At 37.3% G+C, this 27,135-nt stretch overlaps 2 protein-coding genes and 1 long non-coding RNA gene across 3 annotated transcripts; 1 reads left to right on the top strand and 2 right to left on the bottom strand.

The window, feature by feature from the left end:
* Window positions 1-820: 820 nt before the first annotated feature.
* Window positions 821-1,526, bottom strand: LOC148731815 (uncharacterized). The gene is made up of 2 exons (XR_016001240.1): window positions 1,323-1,526; window positions 821-921 (listed from the first exon to the last, which is right to left on the bottom strand). It is a non-coding gene; the product is annotated as an uncharacterized LOC148731815 (long non-coding RNA).
* Window positions 1,527-6,958: 5,432 nt separating this feature from the next.
* LOC148731814 (uncharacterized) lies at window positions 6,959-10,751 on the bottom strand. Its single transcript, XM_088761952.1, has 3 exons — window positions 10,375-10,751; window positions 7,769-8,336; window positions 6,959-6,985 (listed from the first exon to the last, which is right to left on the bottom strand). Exons 1-3 carry the CDS (start codon window positions 10,380-10,382, stop codon window positions 6,959-6,961), a joined length of 603 nt encoding a protein of 200 aa, XP_088618078.1. The 5' UTR covers window positions 10,383-10,751.
* A 2,953-nt stretch (window positions 10,752-13,704) lies between these two features.
* On the top strand, window positions 13,705-19,185 carry LOC148731813 (uncharacterized). Its single transcript, XM_088761951.1, has 3 exons — window positions 13,705-15,769; window positions 17,808-18,375; window positions 19,159-19,185. The coding sequence occupies exons 1-3, from the start codon at window positions 15,762-15,764 to the stop codon at window positions 19,183-19,185; spliced, it is 603 nt and encodes a 200-aa protein (XP_088618077.1). The 5' UTR covers window positions 13,705-15,761.
* The last annotated feature ends 7,950 nt before the right edge of the window (window positions 19,186-27,135 follow it).

Below are 27,135 nucleotides of genomic sequence, written 5' to 3'. Positions count from 1 at the left end.
GGTGCTAAAGGTTGAAATTGAAGGGCTTTTCAATGACTTTGCCAAGTTTTAGATAAATTGAAGGACCTCTTTTGGAAAGGTTTGCATAAGAAAGTTTAAAAATTATTTAACATTATTTCTCAGCTTTTCTATTAAAGTACTGCAATTTTTTACTTGAAAATTGTTGAGAAAAAGCATTGCAAAAATCAAGTTCTAGTCCTCAAATTCAAGTACTTTCAAGACCTTGAATTTGTAATTTTTGAATTCAAGCATCTTCAAAGACTTTCAAGGCTTTTATGAACTATGAGTAGGTAATGTACTTGCCTTTAACTGCAAGGAGAAGGGAATTTTTTATCTATTATTGATATCGAATCAAAGTTTGTTGCAAAATGTTCACCCAAGGGGAGTTTTCACAAATCAGTTGATTGAAGCAATATTACTTTTCAATAGTTCATGTTGTTTTTAATAGAAAAATGTCTGAATATTGAATATCGCTGATGGCCACAACAAGAGAAGTTGTACTATTTACAGTTTTAGTATATTCAATTAGAGGGATTTGACTTTCATTAGATACCAAGAGGCAATACACATATTTTGACCTTTTAGTGGGTTAAAAATACATGTCATAAAAAAAGAACTGAAAACCTCATTGAAAACCCTGTGCATTCATTATTATTTCTTACAAGATTTTCAAGAACTGATTTGCTATTAACTGAATCAGACATTGTTCCTTCACTGTAATCACTTTTAGGATCTAAACTTACTTAATTTAATTCAGATGGTTCTTATTATCTCCCTTTTTTTTCCATGCTACAATAACTATTTTGCATAAGTCAGCCAGTACATTTCGATGATTTTTTATTAATATTCAAGATTTATTTATTTAACACATGATAAATATCATTGGTTTGCATTTCTGTGAATTCCCATCCCAGTCATCAACTGTGGAAGAGAAACAAATACAAAGAGTTAGGTGTGAATTTTGAGTGAAAGTCAATTTAAGATGACAGGCATGGGTAATAGAAAGATGAAACAATCTTCAACTAAAAAAGGCCTTCTAGATGGATGATTTGACTTCCAAGAGACAAGAAGGAACTCTAGGCCAAAAATGATAAATAAGGTAAACCCAGAAATGGCAGTGATTATAACCATGGCAAGGAAGGGAATTAAAGAAAAAGGAGAGGAAGTTATGAACTAAATCAACTAACTTGTAAGAGAAAGGGCTGACAACTTGGCGTTTAGTATTCTGGTTATTTCCTTTTTTTTGGGGGGGGGGGGGGAGAGGAAAGGTGGGGCATGTTACCTTAAAATTCCACAATAGGATTTAAATCATTCACACCTACCACCTCTATTCATTCACAGGTTCATTGTTACAATGTAAAGATCCATTACTTGACATCAGAAAGTTGTACTGGGGAAAAAAAGAGCAAAAAACAAGTGGGAGTATGTCTTTCTAATGACAGAAAGACATACTCCCACTACAACTAACCCTATTTCAGAAAATTTGGCTGAAATAATTTTTTATTATAGCAATACCAAACATCTCAGTGAGTCAACCAGACTCGTTCTCAGCGAGCCAACTAGACTTATTCTCAGCGAGCCAACCAGACTTATTCTTGTACGTCTTTGGCAGGAACAACAGCAATCCATCGTTTCATGAAAAACATCTTCCCGTCATTGCTTTGTGCAGTGGCTTTGGTTGGATGTTTTCCACGCATCGAGTGGCAGTTTGGGAGTTTACAATGGAAAAATTTGATTAAGACAAAAAAAAAAAAAACTGTTAAAACATCGATCGATCCCTTCAGAAAAACACACTTTCTGTGTTGAGTCCATCACCTTTTCAATCAACCAATAAAAAAAATTCAATTGCCGTATTCTGGTTCTTGCTCGAAAGAAAGTCGAGAAATCTCCAATTAAATCCATATATAATTAAACTATACCCGTGTGTTTTGAAAGGTAGAAACCAAAGAATTTGCTACAATAATATTTCTTCTGATTGGAAATTATTGAATCAAGGTACTACTCAAGGTAGCGTAAGCGGACACTAACTATTCCATATTTTTATAAATGATCTAGAGATCTATTTAGATACCCTGCCAGTGTTATTCTAGTATGCTGCTGTTTCACTGAAATATCATTGCTCCTGTTTACAAAGTTAAAGACATGTCTGAGACATTGGTCAAACATTTCTTAGAGTGGATAGAAAAAATGGAATGTTATTTAACCCCAGCAAATGTAAGGAGCTTACCGTCCTTGAAAGGCAATCATGAATTGTACCCTCCTGTGTTAGGGATCCCTAGTTGTACTTATGTGAGCATTCTAGGTGTCACCTTTCAGAGTGACTGTAGGTTCAATACACATGTTAAAGTGCACCTAAACCCAAAATTTTTTTTTCGCTTAACGAAGTAAGCTTATTTTTTGGAGTATTTCTGTGCAAAAATTTTTTAATTTGCTCAAATCTTTAATTTTCTATGCCCAGTCAAGATACGGAAAATCGGCCGCCATCTTGCCCCACGACCGAGTTTAAAGAAGAATGGCTCTAGCGGGTAATGTGACGTCAAATCGAGAACACGAAAGTCTGCATCTCACACATTTTCACTTGTATGGGAAGATTGTCGTCGATATTGTCCGAAATATGCCGACTAGGTGTGTTGTATGAAGAATGTATGAAGCGCGATACCCTCTTGCAAATTTCGCACGTTGCTACATCCTTCTACAACACACTTAGTCGGCATATTTTCGGACAATTATCTACTACAACCTTCCCAAACAAGTGAAAATGTGTGAAATGCAGACTTTCGTGTTCTCGATTTGACGTCACATTACCCACTAGAGCCATTCCTCTTTAAACTCGGTCGTGGGGCAAGATGGCGGCCGATTTTCCGTATTTTGACTGGGCATAGAAAATTGAAGATTTGAGCAAATAAAAAAATTTTTTCGCAGAAATACTCAAAAAAATAAGCTTACTTCGTTAAGCGAAAAAAATTTTTTGGGTGTAGGTGCACTTTAAATGCCTCTATGTCCTTAGATGTCTACGTAAAGAGGGGTATAAGCAGGTACAAATAGACTTTCTTTTCGATTCCTTAGTACTTCCCCGATTTCACATATGCCCATATGGAGCATCAGACTCCGACCTCACCCCACTACAATGTTTTTTTCGATCGTTGGAAACGGAATTTTATTACAAGAAATCACAATTTACGATCAATTTTACAGAAGCAGCAGTATTTTTAAAAAGGTTTCTAAGGCCGCCAATCACCCCTGTCGCTTTTTATTCTGCTTGTAAAGGCCTGCAGCTACAACTTACGGACTACGTCTGGCACCAGAACAAGCATCAAAAGTAAACGTTTTAAAAATACATTCGTTGGTCGTTTAATTTTTAGACATAACCTATATGACAATTTTTAACTGTAATCAAGTGGTAAATTTAATTTTGTGGAATTATTAACCTTTTAACTCTTTTAACTCAAATTGCTTGTAACATTAGGACTGTATTTTTCTGTTTTGAATCAATAGAGACCATTATTATTATTGTTATTACTATTATTATTTATCATTATTAAGCGCGCTTATTTAAGGTTACTTCCTACCTTCAGAGGCTAATTTGTTTTGGGACTAGATTGAAGTTACGCTTTTTAACTAGTGTTTGCAAAAGAAAAAAAATTAAAAATTTCAAAAAGCGTCCGACTTATTTAAAAAAAAAGTATTTTCGAATAAAAGTTAATAAATCAGGAAGGTGTCATAATCTCGTAAATGGGCGAACCCCCCGGGGGAATATTCGAATATTAGGAGGGATATTACATCGCGCCCTTGACAAATTTCATACGTGGAAGTAATCTGCTCGTAGAAAGTCTTTTCTCGTGGATATAACACAAAACTCAAAATTAGAGAAGAGTCCTTGGGTAAAGAAAAAGAGAAAAAGGTCCAAAGAAGAGAGAGATGGCAGCATTTTGTCAAAAAAAAAGAAAAAACAAAACAAAACAAAGCGACAAAGGTTCTTGGTTTGGCCAGGAGCCTTCGACAAGCTTGGCATCCACTGAAGATCGACAGCATTCAATTATCCTTGGGGCAAAGAGCGGAAAAATTAAAGTCAACACTACAGAAGGTTGTAAACAAGATTCTTCGTTGGAATCTGACGAAACCGATGGAGAAAAAGAAGAATGCGACAGATTTACCCTTTCTGCCGAGGGTTTTCTCTTCGCCGACTTTGTCCATTACAAAACGATCAACAGGGCGAGAAAAAAAAAAAAAGACTGCTACACGATACTTTTCCCGGGACAATCTTGATCCATTGTCATTGACGGCGGGTCTCGTCTTTCTCATTGGTTTGCGGTTTCGGGAGGCGAGATAATCTCCTGGTGTGGCGCAAGTTGTTTACAAACCTTTGGGAGCTAAAATCTCGCATTTGATTTTGAGAGGAATACATCCACTTTGAACGAATTTATAGGGTATGTAGATTTGACCAATTTTCGTGAAATTTCGCCAAAACATTCCCGGGATGATGACGAACAAAAGTGTGTCAGGAAATTTTGATCTTTTAAATATTTTTTACGTGGTGTCCATTTACGCAAAACGCTTCGCATATTTTTCGCTACTCTAACTTTAGATGCGAATATCCAGACAACCAATCAGAATATTGGAAAAGCCTGACACATTTTTGTTGATTGATACCTTGTGAATGAGACTAGGCAGCCATTTTTCTCGTGCCGCGGGATCCGATACCTGATAAATTCAATAGAAAAACACTCGGTCGTTTCACGCCTTTCCGGCTCCTGACACTTCCTAAGTGAAAAAATCGCCGAAATTATATTTCTATCGTAAATTGCATTTATTAACCTTTGTTTTGATGTCTATTTTGTTAGGGTTTTCTTCCAACTAGCGCGCGTACGAATTTTCTCCCGAAGGACATCCGCGAAGGTAGGAGGTAACCTTAATTTTTGGGCTTTCAGGTTGGGCGCTTATTTGAGGCTGGGCGCTTATTTGAGGCTGGGCGCTTATTTGAGGCTGGGCGCTTTTTTGAGGCTGGGCGCTTATTTGAGGCTGGGCGCTTATTTGAGGCTGGGCGCTTTTTTGAGGCTGGGCGCTTATTTGAGGCTGGGCGCTTATTTGAGGCTGGGCGCTTATTTGAGGCTGGGCGCTTATTTGAGGCTGGGCGCTTATTTGAGGCTGGGCGCTTATGGTAACCCATTCTCCCTGAGGTCATACCGCTGACAAACGCCAAGATGCCCCTAGGCTCGAGATTGAACTTTCCCACGCCGGCAAAGGTCCTTGAATCAAGCGCAATGTCATTCAAATTTTTACTTTGCCGTCAAGGTCGTAATTTTACATCTTAGATTTACTGGCTTCGTTCACGCCTTCAGCCTTATCTTTTTCTCCTTTCGATGTTTTTTTTAATTTTTAACAAGCACAGCGTGTTCCAACTTGATGTGACAGCTTAGACTTAGTTATGGCTTAGAGAGGAAACCAGCAGCTACAGCCACAATGGTACGCGTGTGTCGAGAATGGCAGTCGTTTTAGAAGTTGCTTAACGAGAATGTAGTGGAATACATCACATAAACAATCCATTTCTGTTACATGATGACACATCTATGCTTTTGAAATGATACCGGTTGCTACGTTGTTTACAAGGCAAGAGTCGAGAGTCGGGTAAGTACGTGACTAAATTCAGCTGAATTTTATAAGTTCACAGTTCAACTTATGTTACAAGTAAGCTAGTGCCACGTATTCTTATTACAGTATCATACATGCCAAGCAAAGGTTTTGATTACCCTCCTGTCCAATAGCCAAAGGGTTTTTGGGCGGAATTACGCGAAACAATTCCATGTTTAAATAAATTTGGCCCCAGCGTTTCATTATTCAATAACTATTTACAATCAGGCTTGTTTACTGGAGGTTTGAGATGGATCCAAAAACGAACGCAGCTCCTCTAAGGATTTGGGAAATTTTTCTTTATAAAGTTCCCTGTGAAATCTGTGTCACTACGTTCCGAAAGTAAAGATGACCCATGATCTGACCTTGAACTGAGTTCACTTGCAAACGAGGATACGTTCTTAATTTACGTTGATTTGGAGTCTGGCCCAGTTACAACGCCGAATTTTTCTAGGACACGAAGAAGCTAATCAACTACTTTAACCAAGTACGTCAAAATATCGATTTTTAACCCTGTCATGTTGGTTCGTTCCGAAGATTACCTTTTTCTTGGATTAAAAATTAAAGCTAATTTTAATAAGTAACTGGCGTGACCAAGCAACTATCATTATGCATTGTTTGCGGTATTATTTGTCTCCACATTTCTTATTCAATAAACAATTTAAAAAGAAAGCTCCTAACTGGTTCAAGGCCTTTTCTTGTTATTTCCATAATATTAGGTCAATCTTAGTCAGTAGGGCTCAATGTTTTGACCCTGTGAAAAGGTTATTCACTTGAAAAACGAGTGTAAGGGTGGCCCCTTATTTTTTTCAAGGTGAGAATTAAGTACAGTGATCTACGTATGCTGTTCCTCGGTGAAACCAAAAGTTGACCTTTTCATTTGCCAAATATTGTTTATAAATTATTGTAATTCATTGTGAGGTCCAAACAATGGATGCAAGTTCAGAATCTCAACCACTGAACTTTATCATTTGGTTAGAGCCATTTGAAAGACAAATTACCAGATGAAGTAAAAGGAAAGAAAAATAGAAATGTAATGCCACATTAGCCATGATGCGTGGAGGTTATGATTTTGATGGATCTTCATTCATTTATCTCATGCATTATGAAGAATTGAAACAACTCAGAAGGCAGATATGTTTCTGTACTTTCCATTTCGTATTTATTCGCTCAGGAGAAAAGGCACAGAAATTTTAGCAATCTGTAGTAATTTAACCATATTGCATAACCAAGTTATAAAGGGGAAGAGCTTGAATATCCAGCCCAGGAGAGGTAGGAGATGACTGGGCTTAGTAAAAAATGTATTATCAAAAACCAGGTAATTGCCAAGTCAATTAGGTAGTGGAATTATCACAACCTTGGAAATATGTTAAGAGTTCATTTATAAATTTTAAAATAGGAAGAACATTGTTTATCCTGAGATCACTCTCTCCGCTGATGGGAAACATTGAAATCAAGGTTAAAATTCAGAAAAGGAGTATTTATGCACCCATTATCAACAGCTATTTTTTTATGAAAGGCAAGTAAAGCAAACAGAATCAACTTCTTAAAATAGTTTCCACTTGATTAAAGTTCAGGGTGATATTTAAAAAATTATACAGCACTCAATGGTTCCTTTTCACTCTCATTTAGATTTTTTCCTCATTTAGTGGTACCAGTGACTTGGCTAACATATTTGTTCTTTTACAGAAATTTGGACAATTCCCCTGGAGCTTTATTCCAAAGGTTAGTATGATTGTCCCTTATTTTGTATCTATAGTTCAACTTGCTTATAACACTAAGACTCATAGTGTTTAATGGAATTAAGTTTGCTGCAAATCTAAAGCTATCACTTGTAGAGGATCCATATACCTTGACTGGCCCCAAATTAAATGCTTTCTTTTTAGCTTGTTCAGGATACTGCTCTTAGACTTGCTGAGGATACTGGTCTTTGACTCACTGAGGATACTGGTCTTTGACTCGCTGAGGATACTGGTCTTTGACTCGCTGAGGATACTGGTCTTTGACTCGCTGAGGATACTGGTCTTTGACTCGCTGAGGATACTGGTCTTTGACTCGCTGAGGATACTGGTCTTTGACTCGCTGAGGATACTGGACTTTGACTCGCTGAGGATACTGGGCTTTGACTCGCTGAGGATACTGGGCTTTGACTCGCTGAGGATACTGGTCTTTGACTGGCTGAGGATACTGGGCTTTGACTCGCTGAGGATACTGGTCTTTGACTCGCTGAGGATACTGGTCTTTGACTCGCTGAGGATACTGGGCTTTGACTTGCTGAGGATACTGGACTTTGTAAGTCTGGCTCATTGAGAAGAAGTCTGGTTGACTCGCTGAGAATAATTCTGGTTGGCTCGCTGAGAACAAGTCTGGTTGGCTCGCTGAGAATAATTCTGGTTGGCTCGCTGAGAATAAGTCTGGTTGGCTTGCTGAGAATAAGTCTGGTTGGCTCGCTGAGAATAAGTCTGGTTGGCTCGCTGAGAATAAGTCTGGTTGGCTCGCTGAGAATAAGTCTGGTTGGCTCGCTGAGAATAAGTCTGGTTGGCTCGCTGAGAATAAGTCTGGTTGGCTCGCTGAGAATGAGTCTGGTTGGCTCGCTGAGAATAATTCTGGTTGGCTCGCTGAGAATAAGTCTGGTTGGCTCGCTGAGAATAAGTCTAGTTGGCTCGCTGAGAACGAGTCTGGTTGACTCACTGAGATGTTTGGTATTGCTATAATAAAAAATTATTTCAGCCAAATTTTCTGAAATAGGGTTAGTTGTAGTGGGAGTATGTCTTTCTGTCATTAGAAAGACATACTCCCACTTGTTTTTTGCTCTTTTTTTCCCCAGTACAACTTTCTGATGTCAAGTAATGGATCTTTACATTGTAACAATGAACCTGTGAATGAATAGAGGTGGTAGGTGTGAATGATTTAAATCCTATTGTGGAATTTTAAGGTAACATGCCCCACCTTTCCTCTCCCCCCCCCCCCCCCAAAAAAAAGGAAATAACCAGAATACTAAACGCCAAGTTGTCAGCCCTTTCTCTTACAAGTTAGTTGATTTAGTTCATAACTTCCTCTCCTTTTTCTTTAATTCCCTTCCTTGCCATGGTTATAATCACTGCCATTTCTGGGTTTACCTTATTTATCATTTTTGGCCTAGAGTTCCTTCTTGTCTCTTGGAAGTCAAATCATCCATCTAGAAGGCCTTTTTTAGTTGAAGATTGTTTCATCTTTCTATTACCCATGCCTGTCATCTTAAATTGACTTTCACTCAAAATTCACACCTAACTCTTTGTATTTGTTTCTCTTCCACAGTTGATGACTGGGATGGGAATTCACAGAAATGCAAACCAATGATATTTATCATGTGTTAAATAAATAAATCTTGAATATTAATAAAAAATCATCGAAATGTACTGGCTGACTTATGCAAAATAGTTATTGTAGCATGGAAAAAAAAGGGAGATAATAAGAACCATCTGAATTAAATTAAGTAAGTTTAGATCCTAAAAGTGATTACAGTGAAGGAACAATGTCTGATTCAGTTAATAGCAAATCAGTTCTTGAAAATCTTGTAAGAAATAATAATGAATGCACAGGGTTTTCAATGAGGTTTTCAGTTCTTTTTTTATGACATGTATTTTTAACCCACTAAAAGGTCAAAATATGTGTATTGCCTCTTGGTATCTAATGAAAGTCAAATCCCTCTAATTGAATATACTAAAACTGTAAATAGTACAACTTCTCTTGTTGTGGCCATCAGCGATATTCAATATTCAGACATTTTTCTATTAAAAACAACATGAACTATTGAAAAGTAATATTGCTTCAATCAACTGATTTGTGAAAACTCCCCTTGGGTGAACATTTTGCAACAAACTTTGATTCGATATCAATAATAGATAAAAAATTCCCTTCTCCTTGCAGTTAAAGGCAAGTACATTACCTACTCATAGTTCATAAAAGCCTTGAAAGTCTTTGAAGATGCTTGAATTCAAAAATTACAAATTCAAGGTCTTGAAAGTACTTGAATTTGAGGACTAGAACTTGATTTTTGCAATGCTTTTTCTCAACAATTTTCAAGTAAAAAATTGCAGTACTTTAATAGAAAAGCTGAGAAATAATGTTAAATAATTTTTAAACTTTCTTATGCAAACCTTTCCAAAAGAGGTCCTTCAATTTATCTAAAACTTGGCAAAGTCATTGAAAAGCCCTTCAATTTCAACCTTTAGCACCTGTAGGAACCTACTCCTATTATTTTGATTATTGTCTGGTACCATAACAACATTCATTACACTCCAGCAGGCAAAAATAAAAACAAGTAGACTTATTCATGATTGGAAATGAAAAAATTTCGTAACGACAGTAACAATGGCAACAGGGCAGTCTCCTAAAGATAACTCCAGATGTGCGATATAGAAAGCCCAAGTTGAAGCAGCTATGCGTCTACTTAAAGGGAAAAAAAAGTCTAAAACAGCAAAATATGATGAAATATTCCTTGCATAATGAATACGAAGTTTCAGCATTTAATTTTTATTTATCAAAATGTACATCTTTCATGGTTTTAATTTCTGGTTTCCCTCTTGTTGTGGAAAGATGAAGTAACTTTAGTAATGGGATAGGATCCGATTCAATTAATTAATTAATTAGTTAATTAATTAGTGCTACTTTATGTGCTGAAATTCATGCTAGAAGCTCTATAAAAATATCGGTTAAAGCCTTCCCTGCACTTTATAATCCCAAGAAAAAGAAAATAGAGATTACCTTAACATATTGCAGCAAAATCCCAGCTTATCTTGAACCTAAAACTTTACCCTGGAAAAAAAAATATATACATCCGCGCATGCGCCAAGAGCAAAGTTTGGCACACGAGTATTCTTTCGCAAAACGACTCTCGTTTCGTCAAACGAGTCTCGTTTTTAAAAATGAGTGTCGTTTCTACAAACGAGTCTCGTTTCTAAAAACGAGTCTCGTTTCTAAAAACGAGTCTCGTTTCTAAAAACGAGTCTCGTTCCTAAACGAGTCTCGTTTCTATTCACAAACAAACGAGTCTCGCTTTAAATCGTTTATCGAGTGACTTATAAATCGTGACGATTTAAAATCGACTCGTTGCCCAGAAACTGTGAGTGATCCGAAACGAGACTCGTTTGTAGAAACGAGACTCGTTTGTAGAAACGAGACTCGTTTTTAGAAACGAGACTCGTTTGACAAAACGAGAGTCGTTTTGCGAAAGAAGGCTCGTGTGCCAAACTTTGCTCTTGGCGCATGCGCAGAAGTATAGTTTTTTTTTCCAGGGTAAAGTTTTAGGTTCAAGATAAGCTGGGATTTTGCTGCAATATGTTAAGGTAATCTCTATTTTCTTTTTCTTGGGATTATAAAGTGCAGGGAAGGTCTTAACCGATATTTTTTATAGAGCTTCTGGCATGAATTTCAGCACATAAAGTAGCACTAATTAATTAACTAATTAATTAAGTTGAAATCTTGAATCGGATCCTATCCCATTACTAAAGTTACTTCATCTTTCCACAACGAGAGGGAAACCAGAAATTAAAACCATGAAAGATGTACATTTTGATAAATAAAAATTAAATGCTGAAACTTCGTATTCATTATGCAAGGAATATTTCATCATATTTTGCTGTTTTAGACTTTTTTTTCCCTTTAAATAGACGCATAGCTGCTTCAACTTGGGCTTTCTATATCGCACATCTGGAGTTATCTTTAGGAGACTGCCCTGTTGCCATTGTTACTGTCGTTACGAAATTTTTTCATTTCCAATCATGAATAAGTCTACTTGTTTTTATTTTTTGCCTGCTGGAGTGTAATGAATGTTGTTATGGTACTAGACAATAATCAAAATAATAGGAGTAGGTTCCTACAGGTGCTAAAGGTTGAAATTGAAGGGCTTTTCAATGACTTTGCCAAGTTTTAGATAAATTGAAGGACCTCTTTTGGAAAGGTTTGCATAAGAAAGTTTAAAAATTATTTAACATTATTTCTCAGCTTTTCTATTAAAGTACTGCAATTTTTTACTTGAAAATTGTTAAGAGAAAGCATTGCAAAAATCAAGTTCTAGTCCTCAAATTCAAGTACTTTCAAGACCTTGACTTTGTAATTTTTTAATTCAAGCATCTTCAAAGACTTTCAAGGCTTTTATGAACTATGAGTAGGTAATGTACTTGCCGTAGGTAATGTACTTGCCTTTAACTGCAAGGAGAAGGGAATTTTTTATCTATTATTGATATCGAGTCAAAGTTTGTTGCAAAATGTTCACCCAAGGGGAGTTTTCGCAAATCAGTTGATTGAAGCAATATTACTTTTCAATAGTTCATGTTGTTTGTAATAGAAAAATGTCTGAATATTGAATATTGCTGATGGCCACAACAAGAGAAGTTGTACTATTTACAGTTTTAGTATATTCAATTAGAGGGATTTGACTTTCATTAGATACCAAGAGGCAATACACATATTTTGACCTTTTAGTGGGTTAAAAATACATGTCATAAAAAAAAACTGAAAACCTCATTGAAAACCCTGTGCATTCATTATTATTTCTTACAAGATTTTCAAGAACTGATTTGCTATTAACTGAATCAGACATTGTTCCTTCACTGTAATCACTTTTAGGATCTAAACTTACTTAATTTAATTCAGATGGTTCTTATTATCTCCCTTTTTTTTTTTCCATGCTACAATAACTATTTTGCATAAGTCAGCCAGTACATTTCGATGATTTTTTATTAATATTCAAGATTTATTTATTTAACACATGATAAATATCATTGGTTTGCATTTCTGTGAATTCCCATCCCAGTCATCAACTGTGGAAGAGAAACAAATACAAAGAGTTAGGTGTGAATTTTGAGTGAAAGTCAATTTAAGATGACAGGCATGGGTAATAGGAAGATGAAACAATCTTCAACTAAAAAAGGCCTTCTAGATGGATGATTTGACTTCCAAGAGACAAGGAGGAACTCTAGGCCAAAAATGATAAAAAAGGTAAACCCAGAAATGGCAGTGATTATAACCATGGCAAGGAAGGGAATTAAAGAAAAAGGAGAGGAAGTTATGAACTAAATCAACTAACTTGTAAGAGAAAGGGCTGACAACTTGGCGTTTAGTATTTTGGTTATTTCCTTTTTTTTTGGGGGGGGGGGGGGGAGGAAAGGTGGGGTATGTTACCTTAAAATTCCACAATAGGATTTAAATCATTCACACCTACCACCTCTATTCATTCACAGCTTCATTGTTACAATGTAAAGATCCATTACTTGACATCAGAAAGTTGTACTGGGGAAAAAAAGAGCAAAAAACAAGTGGGAGTATGTCTTTCTAATGACAGAAAGACATACTCCCACTACAACTAACCCTATTTCAGAAAATTTGGCTGAAATAATTTTTTATTATAGCAATACCAAACATCTCAGTGAGTCAACCAGACTCGTTCTCAGCGAGCCAACTAGACTTATTCTCAGCGAGCCAACCAGAATTATTCTCAGCGAGCCAACCAGAATTATTCTCAGCGAGCCAACCAGAATTATTCTCAGCGAGCCAACCAGACTCATTCTCAGCGAGCCAACCAGACTTATTCTCAGCGAGCCAACCAGACTTATTCTCAGCGAGCCAACCAGACTTATTCTCAGCGAGCCAACCAGACTTATTCTCAGCGAGCCAACCAGACTTATTCTCAGCGAGCCAACCAGACTTATTCTCAGCGAGCCAACCAGACTTATTCTCAGCGAGCCAACCAGACTTATTCTCAGCGAGCCAACCAGACTTATTCTCAGCGAGCCAACCAGAATTATTCTCAGCGAGCCAACCAGAATTATTCTCAGCGAGTCAACCAGACTTCTTCTCAATGAGCCAGACTTACAAAGTCCAGTATCCTCAGCAAGTCAAAGCCCAGTATCCTCAGCGAGTCAAAGACCAGTATCCTCAGCGAGTCAAAGACCAGTATCCTCAGCGAGTCAAAGACCAGTATCCTCAGCGAGTCAAAGACCAGTATCCTCAGCGAGTCAAAGACCAGTATCCTCAGCGAGTCAAAGACCAGTATCCTCAGCGAGTCAAAGCCCAGTATCCTCAGCGAGTCAAAGCCCAGTATCCTCAGCGAGTCAAAGCCCAGTATCCTCAGCGAGTCAAAGTCCAGTATCCTCAGCGAGTCAAAGACCAGTATCCTCAGCGAGTCAAAGACCAGTATCCTCAGCGAGTCAAAGACCAGTATCCTCAGCGAGTCAAAGACCAGTATCCTCAGCGAGTCAAAGACCAGTATCCTCAGCAAGTCTAAGAGTAGTATCCTAAACAAGCTAAAAAGAAAGCATTTAATTTGGGGCCAGTCAAGGTATATGGATCCTCTACAAGTGATAGCTTTAGATTTGCAGCAAATTTAATTCCAATAAACACTATGAGTCTTAGTATTATAAGCAAGTTGAACTATAGATACAAAATAAGGGACAATCATACTAACCTTTGGAATAAAGCTCCAGGGGAATTGTCCAAATTTCTGTAAAAGAACAAATATGTTACCCAAGTCACTGGTACCACTAAATGAGGAAAAAATCTAAATGAGAGTGAAAAGGAACCATTGAGTGCTGTATAATATTTTAAATATCACCCTGAACTTTAATCAAGTGGAAACTATTTTAAGAAGTTGATTCTTTTTGCTTTACTTGCCTTTCATAAAAAAATAGCTGTTCATAATGGGTGCATAAATACTCCTTCTCTGAATTTTAACCTTGATTTCAATGTTTCCCATCAGCGGAGAGAGTGATCTCAGGATAAACAATGTTCTTCCTATTTTAAAATTTATAAATGGACTCTTAACATATTTCCAAGGTTGTGATAATTCCACTATCTAATTGACTTGGCAATTACCTGGTTTTTGATAATACATTTTTTACTAAGCCCAGTCATCTCCTACCTCTCCTGGGCTGGATATTCAAGCTCTTCTCCTTTATAACTTGGTTATGCAATATGGTTAAATTACTACAGATTGCTAAAATTTCTGTGCCTTTTCTCCTGAGCGAATAAATACGAAATGGAAAGTACAGAAACATATCTGCCTTCTGAGTTGTTTCAATTCTTCATAATGCATGAGATAAATGAATGAAGATCCATCAAAATCATAAGCTCCACGCATCATGGCTAATGTGGCATTACATTTCTATGTTTCTTTCCTTTTACTTCATCTGGTAATTTGTCTTTCAAATGGCTCTAACCAAATGATAAAGTTCAGTGCTTGAGATTCTGAACTTGCATCCATTGTTTGGACCTCACAATGAATTACAATAATTTATAAACAATATTTGGCAAATGAAAAGGTCAACTTTTGGTTTCACCGTTGAACAGCATACGAAGATCACTGTACTTAATTCTCACCTTGAAAAAAAATAAGGGGCCACCCTTACACTGGTTTTTCAAGTGAATAACCTTTTCACAGGGTCAAAACATTGAGCCCTACTGACTAAGATTTACCTAATATTATGGAAATAACAAGAAAAGGCCTTGAACCAGTTAGGAGCTTTCTTTTTAAATTGTTTATTGAATAAGAAATGTGGAGACAAATAATACCGCAAACAATGCATAATGATAGTTGCTTGGTCACGCCAGTTACTTATTAAAATTAGCTTTAATTTTTAATCCAAGAAAAAGGTAATCTTCGGAACGAACCAACATGACAGAGTTAAAAATCGATCTTTTGATGTACTTGGTTAAAGTAGTTGATTAGCTTCTTCGTGTCCTAGAAAAATTCGGCGTTGTAACTGGGCCAGACTCCAAATCAAAGTAAATTAAGAACGTATCCTCGTTTGCAAGTGAACTCAGTTCAAGGTCAGATCATGGGTCATCTTTACTTTCGGATTTCGATTTAAAGCGAGACTCGTTTGTTTGTGAATAGAAACGAGACTCGTTTAGGAACGAGACTCGTTTTTAGAAACGAGACTCGTTTTTAGAAACGAGACTCGTTTTTAGAAACGAGACTCGTTTGTAGAAACGACACTCATTTTTAAAAACGAGACTCGTTTGACGAAACGAGAGTCGTTTTGCGAAAGAATACTCGTGTGCCAAACTTTGCTCTTGGCGCATGCGCGGATGTATATATTTTTTTTTCCAGGGTAAAGTTTTAGGTTCAAGATAAGCTGGGATTTTGCTGCAATATGTTAAGGTAATCTCTATTTTCTTTTTCTTGGGATTATAAAGTGCAGGGAAGGCTTTAACCGATATTTTTATAGAGCTTCTAGCATGAATTTCAGCACATAAAGTAGCACTAATTAATTAACTAATTAATTAATTAATTGAATCGGATCCTATCCCATTACTAAAGTTACTTCATCTTTCCACAACAAGAGGGAAACCAGAAATTAAAACCATGAAAGATGTACATTTTGATAAATAAAAATTAAATGCTGAAACTTCGTATTCATTATGCAAGGAATATTTCATCATATTTTGCTGTTTTAGACTTTTTTTTCCCTTTAAGTAGACGCATAGCTGCTTCAACTTGGGCTTTCTATATCGCACATCTGGAGTTATCTTTAGGAGACTGCCCTGTTGCCATTGTTACTGTCGTTACGAAATTTTTTCATTTCCAATCATGAATAAGTCTACTTGTTTTTATTTTTGCCTGCTGGAGTGTAATGAATGTTGTTATGGTACCAGACAATAATCAAAATAATAGGAGTAGGTTCCTACAGGTGCTAAAGGTTGAAATTGAAGGGCTTTTCAATGACTTTGCCAAGTTTTAGATAAATTGAAGGACCTCTTTTGGAAAGGTTTGCATAAGAAAGTTTAAAAATTATTTAACATTATTTCTCAGCTTTTCTATTAAAGTACTGCAATTTTTTACTTGAAAATTGTTGAGAAAAAGCATTGCAAAAATCAAGTTCTAGTCCTCAAATTCAAGTACTTTCAAGACCTTGAATTTGTAATTTTTGAATTCAAGCATCTTCAAAGACTTTCAAGGCTTTTATGAACTATGAGTAGGTAATGTACTTGCCTTTAACTGCAAGGAGAAGGGAATTTTTTATCTATTATTGATATCGAATCAAAGTTTGTTGCAAAATGTTCACCCAAGGGGAGTTTTCACAAATCAGTTGATTGAAGCAATATTACTTTTCAATAGTTCATGTTGTTTTTAATAGAAAAATGTCTGAATATTGAATATCGCTGATGGCCACAACAAGAGAAGTTGTACTATTTACAGTTTTAGTATATTCAATTAGAGGGATTTGACTTTCATTAGATACCAAGAGGCAATACACATATTTTGACCTTTTAGTGGGTTAAAAATACATGTCATAAAAAAAGAACTGAAAACCTCATTGAAAACCCTGTGCATTCATTATTATTTCTTACAAGATTTTCAAGAACTGATTTGCTATTAACTGAATCAGACATTGTTCCTTCACTGTAATCACTTTTAGGATCTAAACTTACTTAATTTAATTCAGATGGTTCTTATTATCTCCCTTTTTTTTCCATGCTACAATAACTATTTTGCATAAGTCAGCCAGTACATTTCGATGATTTTTTATTAATATTCAAGATTTATTTATTTAACACATGATAAATATCATTGGTTTGCATTTCTGTGAATTCCCATCCCAGTCATCAACTGTGGAAGAGAAACAAATACAAAGAGTTAGGTGTGAATTTTGAGTGAAAGTCAATTTAAGATGACAGGCATGGGTAATAGAAAGATGAAACAATCTTCAACTAAAAAAGGCCTTCTAGATGGATGATTTGACTTCCAAGAGACAAGAAGGAACTCTAGGCCAAAAATGATAAATAAGGTAAACCCAGAAATGGCAGTGATTATAACCATGGCAAGGAAGGGAATTAAAGAAAAAGGAGAGGAAGTTATGAACTAAATCAACTAACTTGTAAGAGAAAGGGCTGACAACTTGGCGTTTAGTATTCTGGTTATTTCCTTTTTTTTGGGGGGGGGGGGGGGAGAGGAAAGGTGGGGCATGTTACCTTAAAATTCCACAATAGGATTTAAATCATTCACACCTACCACCTCTATTCATTCACAGGTTCATTGTTACAATGTAAAGATCCATTACTTGACATCAGAAAGTTGTACTGGGGAAAAAAAGAGCAAAAAACAAGTGGGAGTATGTCTTTCTAATGACAGAAAGACATACTCCCACTACAACTAACCCTATTTCAGAAAATTTGGCTGAAATAATTTTTTATTATAGCAATACCAAACATCTCAGTGAGTCAACCAGACTCGTTCTCAGCGAGCCAACTAGACTTATTCTCAGCGAGCCAACCAGACTTATTCTCAGCGAGCCAACCAGAATTATTCTCAGCGAGCCAACCAGACTCATTCTCAGCGAGCCAACCAGACTTATTCTCAGCGAGCCAACCAGACTTATTCTCAGCGAGCCAACCAGACTTATTCTCAGCGAGCCAACCAGACTTATTCTCAGCGAGCCAACCAGACTTATTCTCAGCGAGCCAACCAGACTTATTCTCAGCAAGCCAACCAGACTTATTCTCAGCGAGCCAACCAGAATTATTCTCAGCGAGCCAACCAGACTTGTTCTCAGCGAGCCAACCAGAATTATTCTCAGCGAGTCAACCAGACTTCTTCTCAATGAGCCAGACTTACAAAGTCCAGTATCCTCAGCAAGTCAAAGCCCAGTATCCTCAGCGAGTCAAAGACCAGTATCCTCAGCGAGTCAAAGACCAGTATCCTCAGCGAGTCAAAGCCCAGTATCCTCAGCCAGTCAAAGACCAGTATCCTCAGCGAGTCAAAGCCCAGTATCCTCAGCGAGTCAAAGCCCAGTATCCTCAGCGAGTCAAAGTCCAGTATCCTCAGCGAGTCAAAGACCAGTATCCTCAGCGAGTCAAAGACCAGTATCCTCAGCGAGTCAAAGACCAGTATCCTCAGCGAGTCAAAGACCAGTATCCTCAGCGAGTCAAAGACCAGTATCCTCAGCGAGTCAAAGACCAGTATCCTCAGTGAGTCAAAGACCAGTATCCTCAGCAAGTCTAAGAGCAGTATCCTGAACAAGCTAAAAAGAAAGCATTTAATTTGGGGCCAGTCAAGGTATATGGATCCTCTACAAGTGATAGCTTTAGATTTGCAGCAAACTTAATTCCATTAAACACTATGAGTCTTAGTGTTATAAGCAAGTTGAACTATAGATACAAAATAAGGGACAATCATACTAACCTTTGGAATAAAGCTCCAGGGGAATTGTCCAAATTTCTGTAAAAGAACAAATATGTTAGCCAAGTCACTGGTACCACTAAATGAGGAAAAAATCTAAATGAGAGTGAAAAGGAACCATTGAGTGCTGTATAATTTTTTAAATATCACCCTGAACTTTAATCAAGTGGAAACTATTTTAAGAAGTTGATTCTGTTTGCTTTACTTGCCTTTCATAAAAAAATAGCTGTTGATAATGGGTGCATAAATACTCCTTTTCTGAATTTTAACCTTGATTTCAATGTTTCCCATCAGCGGAGAGAGTGATCTCAGGATAAACAATGTTCTTCCTATTTTAAAATTTATAAATGAACTCTTAACATATTTCCAAGGTTGTGATAATTCCACTACCTAATTGACTTGGCAATTACCTGGTTTTTGATAATACATTTTTTACTAAGCCAAGTCATCTCCTACCTCTCCTGGGCTGGATATTCAAGCTCTTCCCCTTTATAACTTGGTTATGCAATATGGTTAAATTACTACAGATTGCTAAAATTTCTGTGCCTTTTCTCCTGAGCGAATAAATACGAAATGGAAAGTACAGAAACATATCTGCCTTCTGAGTTGTTTCAATTCTTCATAATGCATGAGATAAATGAATGAAGATCCATCAAAATCATAACCTCCACGCATCATGGCTAATGTGGCATTACATTTCTATTTTTCTTTCCTTTTACTTCATCTGGTAATTTGTCTTTCAAATGGCTCTAACCAAATGATAAAGTTCAGTGGTTGAGATTCTGAACTTGCATCCATTGTTTGGACCTCACAATGAATTACAATAATTTATAAACAATATTTGGCAAATGAAAAGGTCAACTTTTGGTTTCACCGAGGAACAGCATACGTAGATCACTGTACTTAATTCTCACCTTGAAAAAAATAAGGGGCCACCCTTACACTCGTTTTTCAAGTGAATAACCTTTTCACAGGGTCAAAACATTGAGCCCTACTGACTAAGATTGACCTAATATTATGGAAATAACAAGAAAAGGCCTTGAACCAGTTAGGAGCTTTCTTTTTAAATTGTTTATTGAATAAGAAATGTGGAGACAAATAATACCGCAAACAATGCATAATGATAGTTGCTTGGTCACGCCAGTTACTTATTAAAATTAGCTTTAATTTTTAATCCAAGAAAAAGGTAATCTTCGGAACGAACCAACATGACAGGGTTAAAAATCGATATTTTGACGTACTTGGTTAAAGTAGTTGATTAGCTTCTTCGTGTCCTAGAAAAATTCGGCGTTGTAACTGGGCCAGACTCCAAATCAACGTAAATTAAGAACGTATCCTCGTTTGCAAGTGAACTCAGTTCAAGGTCAGATCATGGGTCATCTTTACTTTCGGAACGTAGTGACACAGATTTCACAGGGAACTTTATAAAGAAAAATTTCCCAAATCCTTAGAGGAGCTGCGTTCGTTTTTGGATCCATCTCAAACCTCCAGTAAACAAGCCTGATTGTAAATAGTTATTGAATAATGAAACGCTGGGGCCAAATTTATTTAAACATGGAATTGTTTCGCGTAATTCCGCCCAAAAACCCTTTGGCTATTGGACAGGAGGGTAATCAAAACCTTTGCTTGGCATGTATGATACTGTAATAAGAATACGTGGCACTAGCTTACTTGTAACATAAGTTGAACTGTGAACTTATAAAATTCAGCTGAATTTAGTCACGTACTTACCCGACTCTCGACTCTTGCCTTGTAAACAACGTAGCAACCGGTATCATTTCAAAAGCATAGATGTGTCATCATGTAACAGAAATGGATTGTTTATGTGATGTATTCCACTACATTCTCGTTAAGCAACTTCTAAAACGACTGCCATTCTCGACACACGCGTACCATTGTGGCTGTAGCTGCTGGTTTCCTCTCTAAGCCATAACTAAGTCTAAGCTGTCACATCAAGTTGGAACACGCTGTGCTTGTTAAAAATTAAAAAAAACATCGAAAGGAGAAAAAGATAAGGCTGAAGGCGTGAACGAAGCCAGTAAATCTAAGATGTAAAATTACGACCTTGACGGCAAAGTAAAAATTTGAATGACATTGCGCTTGATTCAAGGACCTTTGCCGGCGTGGGAAAGTTCAATCTCGAGCCTAGGGGCATCTTGGCGTTTGTCAGCGGTATGACCTCAGGGAGAATGGGTTACCATAAGCGCCCAGCCTCAAATAAGCGCCCAGCCTCAAATAAGCGCCCAGCCTCAAATAAGCGCCCAGCCTCAAATAAGCGCCCAGCCTCAAATAAGCGCCCAGCCTCAAAAAAGCGCCCAGCCTCAAATAAGCGCCCAGCCTCAAATAAGCGCCCAGCCTCAAAAAAGCGCCCAGCCTCAAATAAGCGCCCAGCCTCAAATAAGCGCCCAGCCTCAAATAAGCGCCCAACCTGAAAGCCCAAAAATTAAGGTTACCTCCTACCTTCGCGGATGTCCTTCGGGAGAAAATTCGTACGCGCGCTAGTTGGAAGAAAACCCTAACAAAATAGACATCAAAACAAAGGTTAATAAATGCAATTTACGATAGAAATATAATTTCGGCGATTTTTTCACTTAGGAAGTGTCAGGAGCCGGAAAGGCGTGAAACGACCGAGTGTTTTTCTATTGAATTTATCAGGTATCGGATCCCGCGGCACGAGAAAAATGGCTGCCTAGTCTCATTCACAAGGTATCAATCAACAAAAATGTGTCAGGCTTTTCCAATATTCTGATTGGTTGTCTGGATATTCGCATCTAAAGTTAGAGTAGCGAAAAATATGCGAAGCGTTTTGCGTAAATGGACACCACGTAAAAAATATTTAAAAGATCAAAATTTCCTGACACACTTTTGTTCGTCATCATCCCGGGAATGTTTTGGCGAAATTTCACGAAAATTGGTCAAATCTACATACCCTATAAATTCGTTCAAAGTGGATGTATTCCTCTCAAAATCAAATGCGAGATTTTAGCTCCCAAAGGTTTGTAAACAACTTGCGCCACACCAGGAGATTATCTCGCCTCCCGAAACCGCAAACCAATGAGAAAGACGAGACCCGCCGTCAATGACAATGGATCAAGATTGTCCCGGGAAAAGTATCGTGTAGCAGTCTTTTTTTTTTTTTCTCGCCCTGTTGATCGTTTTGTAATGGACAAAGTCGGCGAAGAGAAAACCCTCGGCAGAAAGGGTAAATCTGTCGCATTCTTCTTTTTCTCCATCGGTTTCGTCAGATTCCAACGAAGAATCTTGTTTACAACCTTCTGTAGTGTTGACTTTAATTTTTCCGCTCTTTGCCCCAAGGATAATTGAATGCTGTCGATCTTCAGTGGATGCCAAGCTTGTCGAAGGCTCCTGGCCAAACCAAGAACCTTTGTCGCTTTGTTTTGTTTTGTTTTTTCTTTTTTTTTGACAAAATGCTGCCATCTCTCTCTTCTTTGGACCTTTTTCTCTTTTTCTTTACCCAAGGACTCTTCTCTAATTTTGAGTTTTGTGTTATATCCACGAGAAAAGACTTTCTACGAGCAGATTACTTCCACGTATGAAATTTGTCAAGGGCGCGATGTAATATCCCTCCTAATATTCGAATATTCCCCCGGGGGGTTCGCCCATTTACGAGATTATGACACCTTCCTGATTTATTAACTTTTATTCGAAAATACTTTTTTTTTAAATAAGTCGGACGCTTTTTGAAATTTTTAATTTTTTTTCTTTTGCAAACACTAGTTAAAAAGCGTAACTTCAATCTAGTCCCAAAACAAATTAGCCTCTGAAGGTAGGAAGTAACCTTAAATAAGCGCGCTTAATAATGATAAATAATAATAGTAATAACAATAATAATAATGGTCTCTATTGATTCAAAACAGAAAAATACAGTCCTAATGTTACAAGCAATTTGAGTTAAAAGAGTTAAAAGGTTAATAATTCCACAAAATTAAATTTACCACTTGATTACAGTTAAAAATTGTCATATAGGTTATGTCTAAAAATTAAACGACCAACGAATGTATTTTTAAAACGTTTACTTTTGATGCTTGTTCTGGTGCCAGACGTAGTCCGTAAGTTGTAGCTGCAGGCCTTTACAAGCAGAATAAAAAGCGACAGGGGTGATTGGCGGCCTTAGAAACCTTTTTAAAAATACTGCTGCTTCTGTAAAATTGATCGTAAATTGTGATTTCTTGTAATAAAATTCCGTTTCCAACGATCGAAAAAAACATTGTAGTGGGGTGAGGTCGGAGTCTGATGCTCCATATGGGCATATGTGAAATCGGGGAAGTACTAAGGAATCGAAAAGAAAGTCTATTTGTACCTGCTTATACCCCTCTTTACGTAGACATCTAAGGACATAGAGGCATTTAAAGTGCACCTACACCCAAAAAATTTTTTTCGCTTAACGAAGTAAGCTTATTTTTTTGAGTATTTCTGCGAAAAAATTTTTTTATTTGCTCAAATCTTCAATTTTCTATGCCCAGTCAAAATACGGAAAATCGGCCGCCATCTTGCCCCACGACCGAGTTTAAAGAGGAATGGCTCTAGTGGGTAATGTGACGTCAAATCGAGAACACGAAAGTCTGCATTTCACACATTTTCACTTGTTTGGGAAGGTTGTAGTAGATAATTGTCCGAAAATATGCCGACTAAGTGTGTTGTAGAAGGATGTAGCAACGTGCGAAATTTGCAAGAGGGTATCGCGCTTCATACATTCTTCATACAACACACCTAGTCGGCATATTTCGGACAATATCGACGACAATCTTCCCATACAAGTGAAAATGTGTGAGATGCAGACTTTCGTGTTCTCGATTTGACGTCACATTACCCGCTAGAGCCATTCTTCTTTAAACTCGGTCGTGGGGCAAGATGGCGGCCGATTTTCCGTATCTTGACTGGGCATAGAAAATTAAAGATTTGAGCAAATTAAAAAATTTTTGCACAGAAATACTCCAAAAAATAAGCTTACTTCGTTAAGCGAAAAAAAAATTTTGGGTTTAGGTGCACTTTAACATGTGTATTGAACCTACAGTCACTCTGAAAGGTGACACCTAGAATGCTCACATAAGTACAACTAGGGATCCCTAACACAGGAGGGTACAATTCATGATTGCCTTTCAAGGACGGTAAGCTCCTTACATTTGCTGGGGTTAAATAACATTCCATTTTTTCTATCCACTCTAAGAAATGTTTGACCAATGTCTCAGACATGTCTTTAACTTTGTAAACAGGAGCAATGATATTTCAGTGAAACAGCAGCATACTAGAATAACACTGGCAGGGTATCTAAATAGATCTCTAGATCATTTATAAAAATATGGAATAGTTAGTGTCCGCTTACGCTACCTTGAGTAGTACCTTGATTCAATAATTTCCAATCAGAAGAAATATTATTGTAGCAAATTCTTTGGTTTCTACCTTTCAAAACACACGGGTATAGTTTAATTATATATGGATTTAATTGGAGATTTCTCGACTTTCTTTCGAGCAAGAACCAGAATACGGCAATTGAATTTTTTTTATTGGTTGATTGAAAAGGTGATGGACTCAACACAGAAAGTGTGTTTTTCTGAAGGGATCGATCGATGTTTTAACAGTTTTTTTTTTTTTTGTCTTAATCAAATTTTTCCATTGTAAACTCCCAAACTGCCACTCGATGCGTGGAAAACATCCAACCAAAGCCACTGCACAAAGCAATGACGGGAAGATGTTTTTCATGAAACGATGGATTGCTGTTGTTCCTGCCAAAGACGTACAAGTGGATATAAGTCATTTCATTAACTTGTTTGGAATAAAAAGTAGAAAAGAAGAGATTGTAGAGCCGGTGCAAGCGAGCGGATATGTAAATGTAGAAAAGTAAGATGTCAGAATAGCATGAAATAACAAATTCGAAAAAAGAAAGTCTGTGATCATGATCAGCATCAAAGGAGAAATCGAGATGTTTTTCTTGATATGTAAAGAAAATCGCGAAAAATGGTTGTATGTTTGAAAACACAGAAATGAGGTGCGTCGCCATTCAAAGCCTTTCTCAGGCCACACTTTCAGCATCTGCTTACACTTAAAAGTAAACCGTTCTGAAAATCCATCACACCCACGTCTAGGGTAATCCGAGAAGAAACTTCAGATGTTAATACAGAGGGTTTCCTTTCATATTTATATATGAATCTTAAGCTGGCCTGTACTTCTGTGATGCACTTCACCCAAATATTAGTAAGATGTCATGGCCTCCGAAACCTACCGAGCTATGTGATAGTGCAGTCAAACTTTCAGAAGAACTAGATGCGTTTCTATACTCTAAACTGGCAACACACACACATCTCGGCGGAATATTCTGATCGCGTGCGGCGCCTTGTTACCTCTTTTGGCCAGGACATTATTGAAGGAGTTACGGCAGGAGTACAAAAACCACCCAAGCAAATACTGTTACCGTATGCCGAACAATGTTCAACTTATCCAGATGCCACACCGATTGGGGCATGAGATCGGTCCTTTGCCTGAAACTATCAAGCCATATATCAAAGCAACACTCCCGTGGGGTATTATAGATAGACTGGAGGAGACCCTTTCTGGTGCAGGAACCAAAAAGCCAGTGGCTAGGATGGATTTAACATTTCTGTCCTTAATGAGGTTCAACTATCTCACTGGCTGTCAACAGGTATCTCCCGAGTATCGATGTGCCTGCTAATGACATGGCTACCGTTCACAAGGTTCTAGTGCAGTCTCTCAAGGTAAAGAACACGCTCAACTTAAAGAGCATCGGCTTCGTCATTGACTTAACACTGTATGCAAAGGCAAGCGAGGGACAATGGAAACAAAGCGCAAAATTGAAAGATATGGTTATGAAAATGGAAGTATTCCACACAGCATGCACCATGTTGTCCAACACTGGCAAACGCTTCCAGGATGCTGGCTTGCGGGAACTGTGTGTAGAGTGTGATGTGATAGCAGAAGGTTTTATTGCAGAAGTTCTAAAGGGACTTACTCGTGTATGAAGCCCGATACTGATAAATCCCTTGATTCCACTATTCCTGGTAAGTGGAAAAATTTTCTTTACAGAATTTTAAAAAATTAAAAATGAAAAAATGAAGCTGTAAACCTATTTGTTTCTGTACTTCTAAACATAGCAAAATTTACATAAAGTAACAAGAAATCACCTTTATAAAGTTATGTTTTTATAGACTCATGCATAATACAAATTTAACTGCCAACTGCAAGAAGAAAAAAAATCAAGGCCTTTCCCTTTAACTTTAAAGATGACAAGGACATGGGAGGGCAAAGACATGACATTGAGGAGAGGAAAACTTTAAGTGAGGGTAAGATTTAACAAACAAAATTCATTAAGTTTCATGGCTGAAGAATTTCTCCAGTTTTCTAATTTGCTCAAAGCATTCCAAAATGGGAAATTCAGGCCAATCCCGCATGACCAAAAACCTATAAACAACTGACGACAACAATTTCTTCTCACTATCCTCACAGAACCAGAAATGAAGAAAAAGAAGACCCGAAAGAGAAGAAAGAAGAAAAATATTGAATCTCAGCAAGAAGGAAACGAAAAACCTAGTTAAAGTGTTGATGAAGTTATTAATAAGTGCAAAAGTTATCATGCAATGTCTTCTATATTGAAATAGCCTTAACTTTTCTTTCAATACCTGTCAAACAGTTATCTTTGCAAATGTGATGAGAATAAATGATATAAAGTTTTCCAATATGTATTAGTCGACTGTAATCGGGCCAGATGGTATTATTTGACAACATTTTCCAGAGGTAAAGAGGTCAACGAGCTATAATTTTATGCAACTGATGACAAAAATTTTTGTTTCAGTCATCATGGTCATTATGCACTTATCAGCGGCCGTCCCAGGGGGGGAGAGGGTGACCCCGGAGAACCCCTTGGCATTTGCAAAGGAATTTCCTAAGCCTCCTAACCAACAATAACATTGTTCAATATAAAGCTACCAATGCCCTTCCCCTGGGGACAAAGAAGTATGCTCTACTAACTCAAACAATTAATGCTCCAAAAGAATGTTATTTGCCACAAACTAAAACTTACTTCAGCTTGTGTTTACTATACAGGGCTATACAGGGCTCAAAGTTAAAAACATCCTATGTGGCTTTTTGCCGGCGACTAACTGGAAAAAGTAGTAGTAGTAGTAGTTTTTTTACATCTGTAGGTATCAATGGTAATAGCCAGTCACCATGGTAAGCATCTTTTATTCTCAAGATGGCGGCAACGGTAAAAATCCAGTGGGTGTTTTCCCATGTGTCTCGTCTCGGAGGTGCAAATGCAAAATTGGCGACGAAAGTCTATTCCCCCGTATGACCCCAGGGTCGACCCCCAGGATGGC

The sequence above is a fragment of the Stylophora pistillata genome, chromosome 5 (genome assembly GCF_964205215.1).
Source record: "Stylophora pistillata chromosome 5, jaStyPist1.2, whole genome shotgun sequence".
Taxonomy (NCBI): Eukaryota; Metazoa; Cnidaria; class Anthozoa; order Scleractinia; family Pocilloporidae; genus Stylophora; species Stylophora pistillata.
The sequence above is the reverse complement of the archived record's forward strand: the minus strand, read 5'-3'. Positions and strand labels throughout refer to the sequence as shown.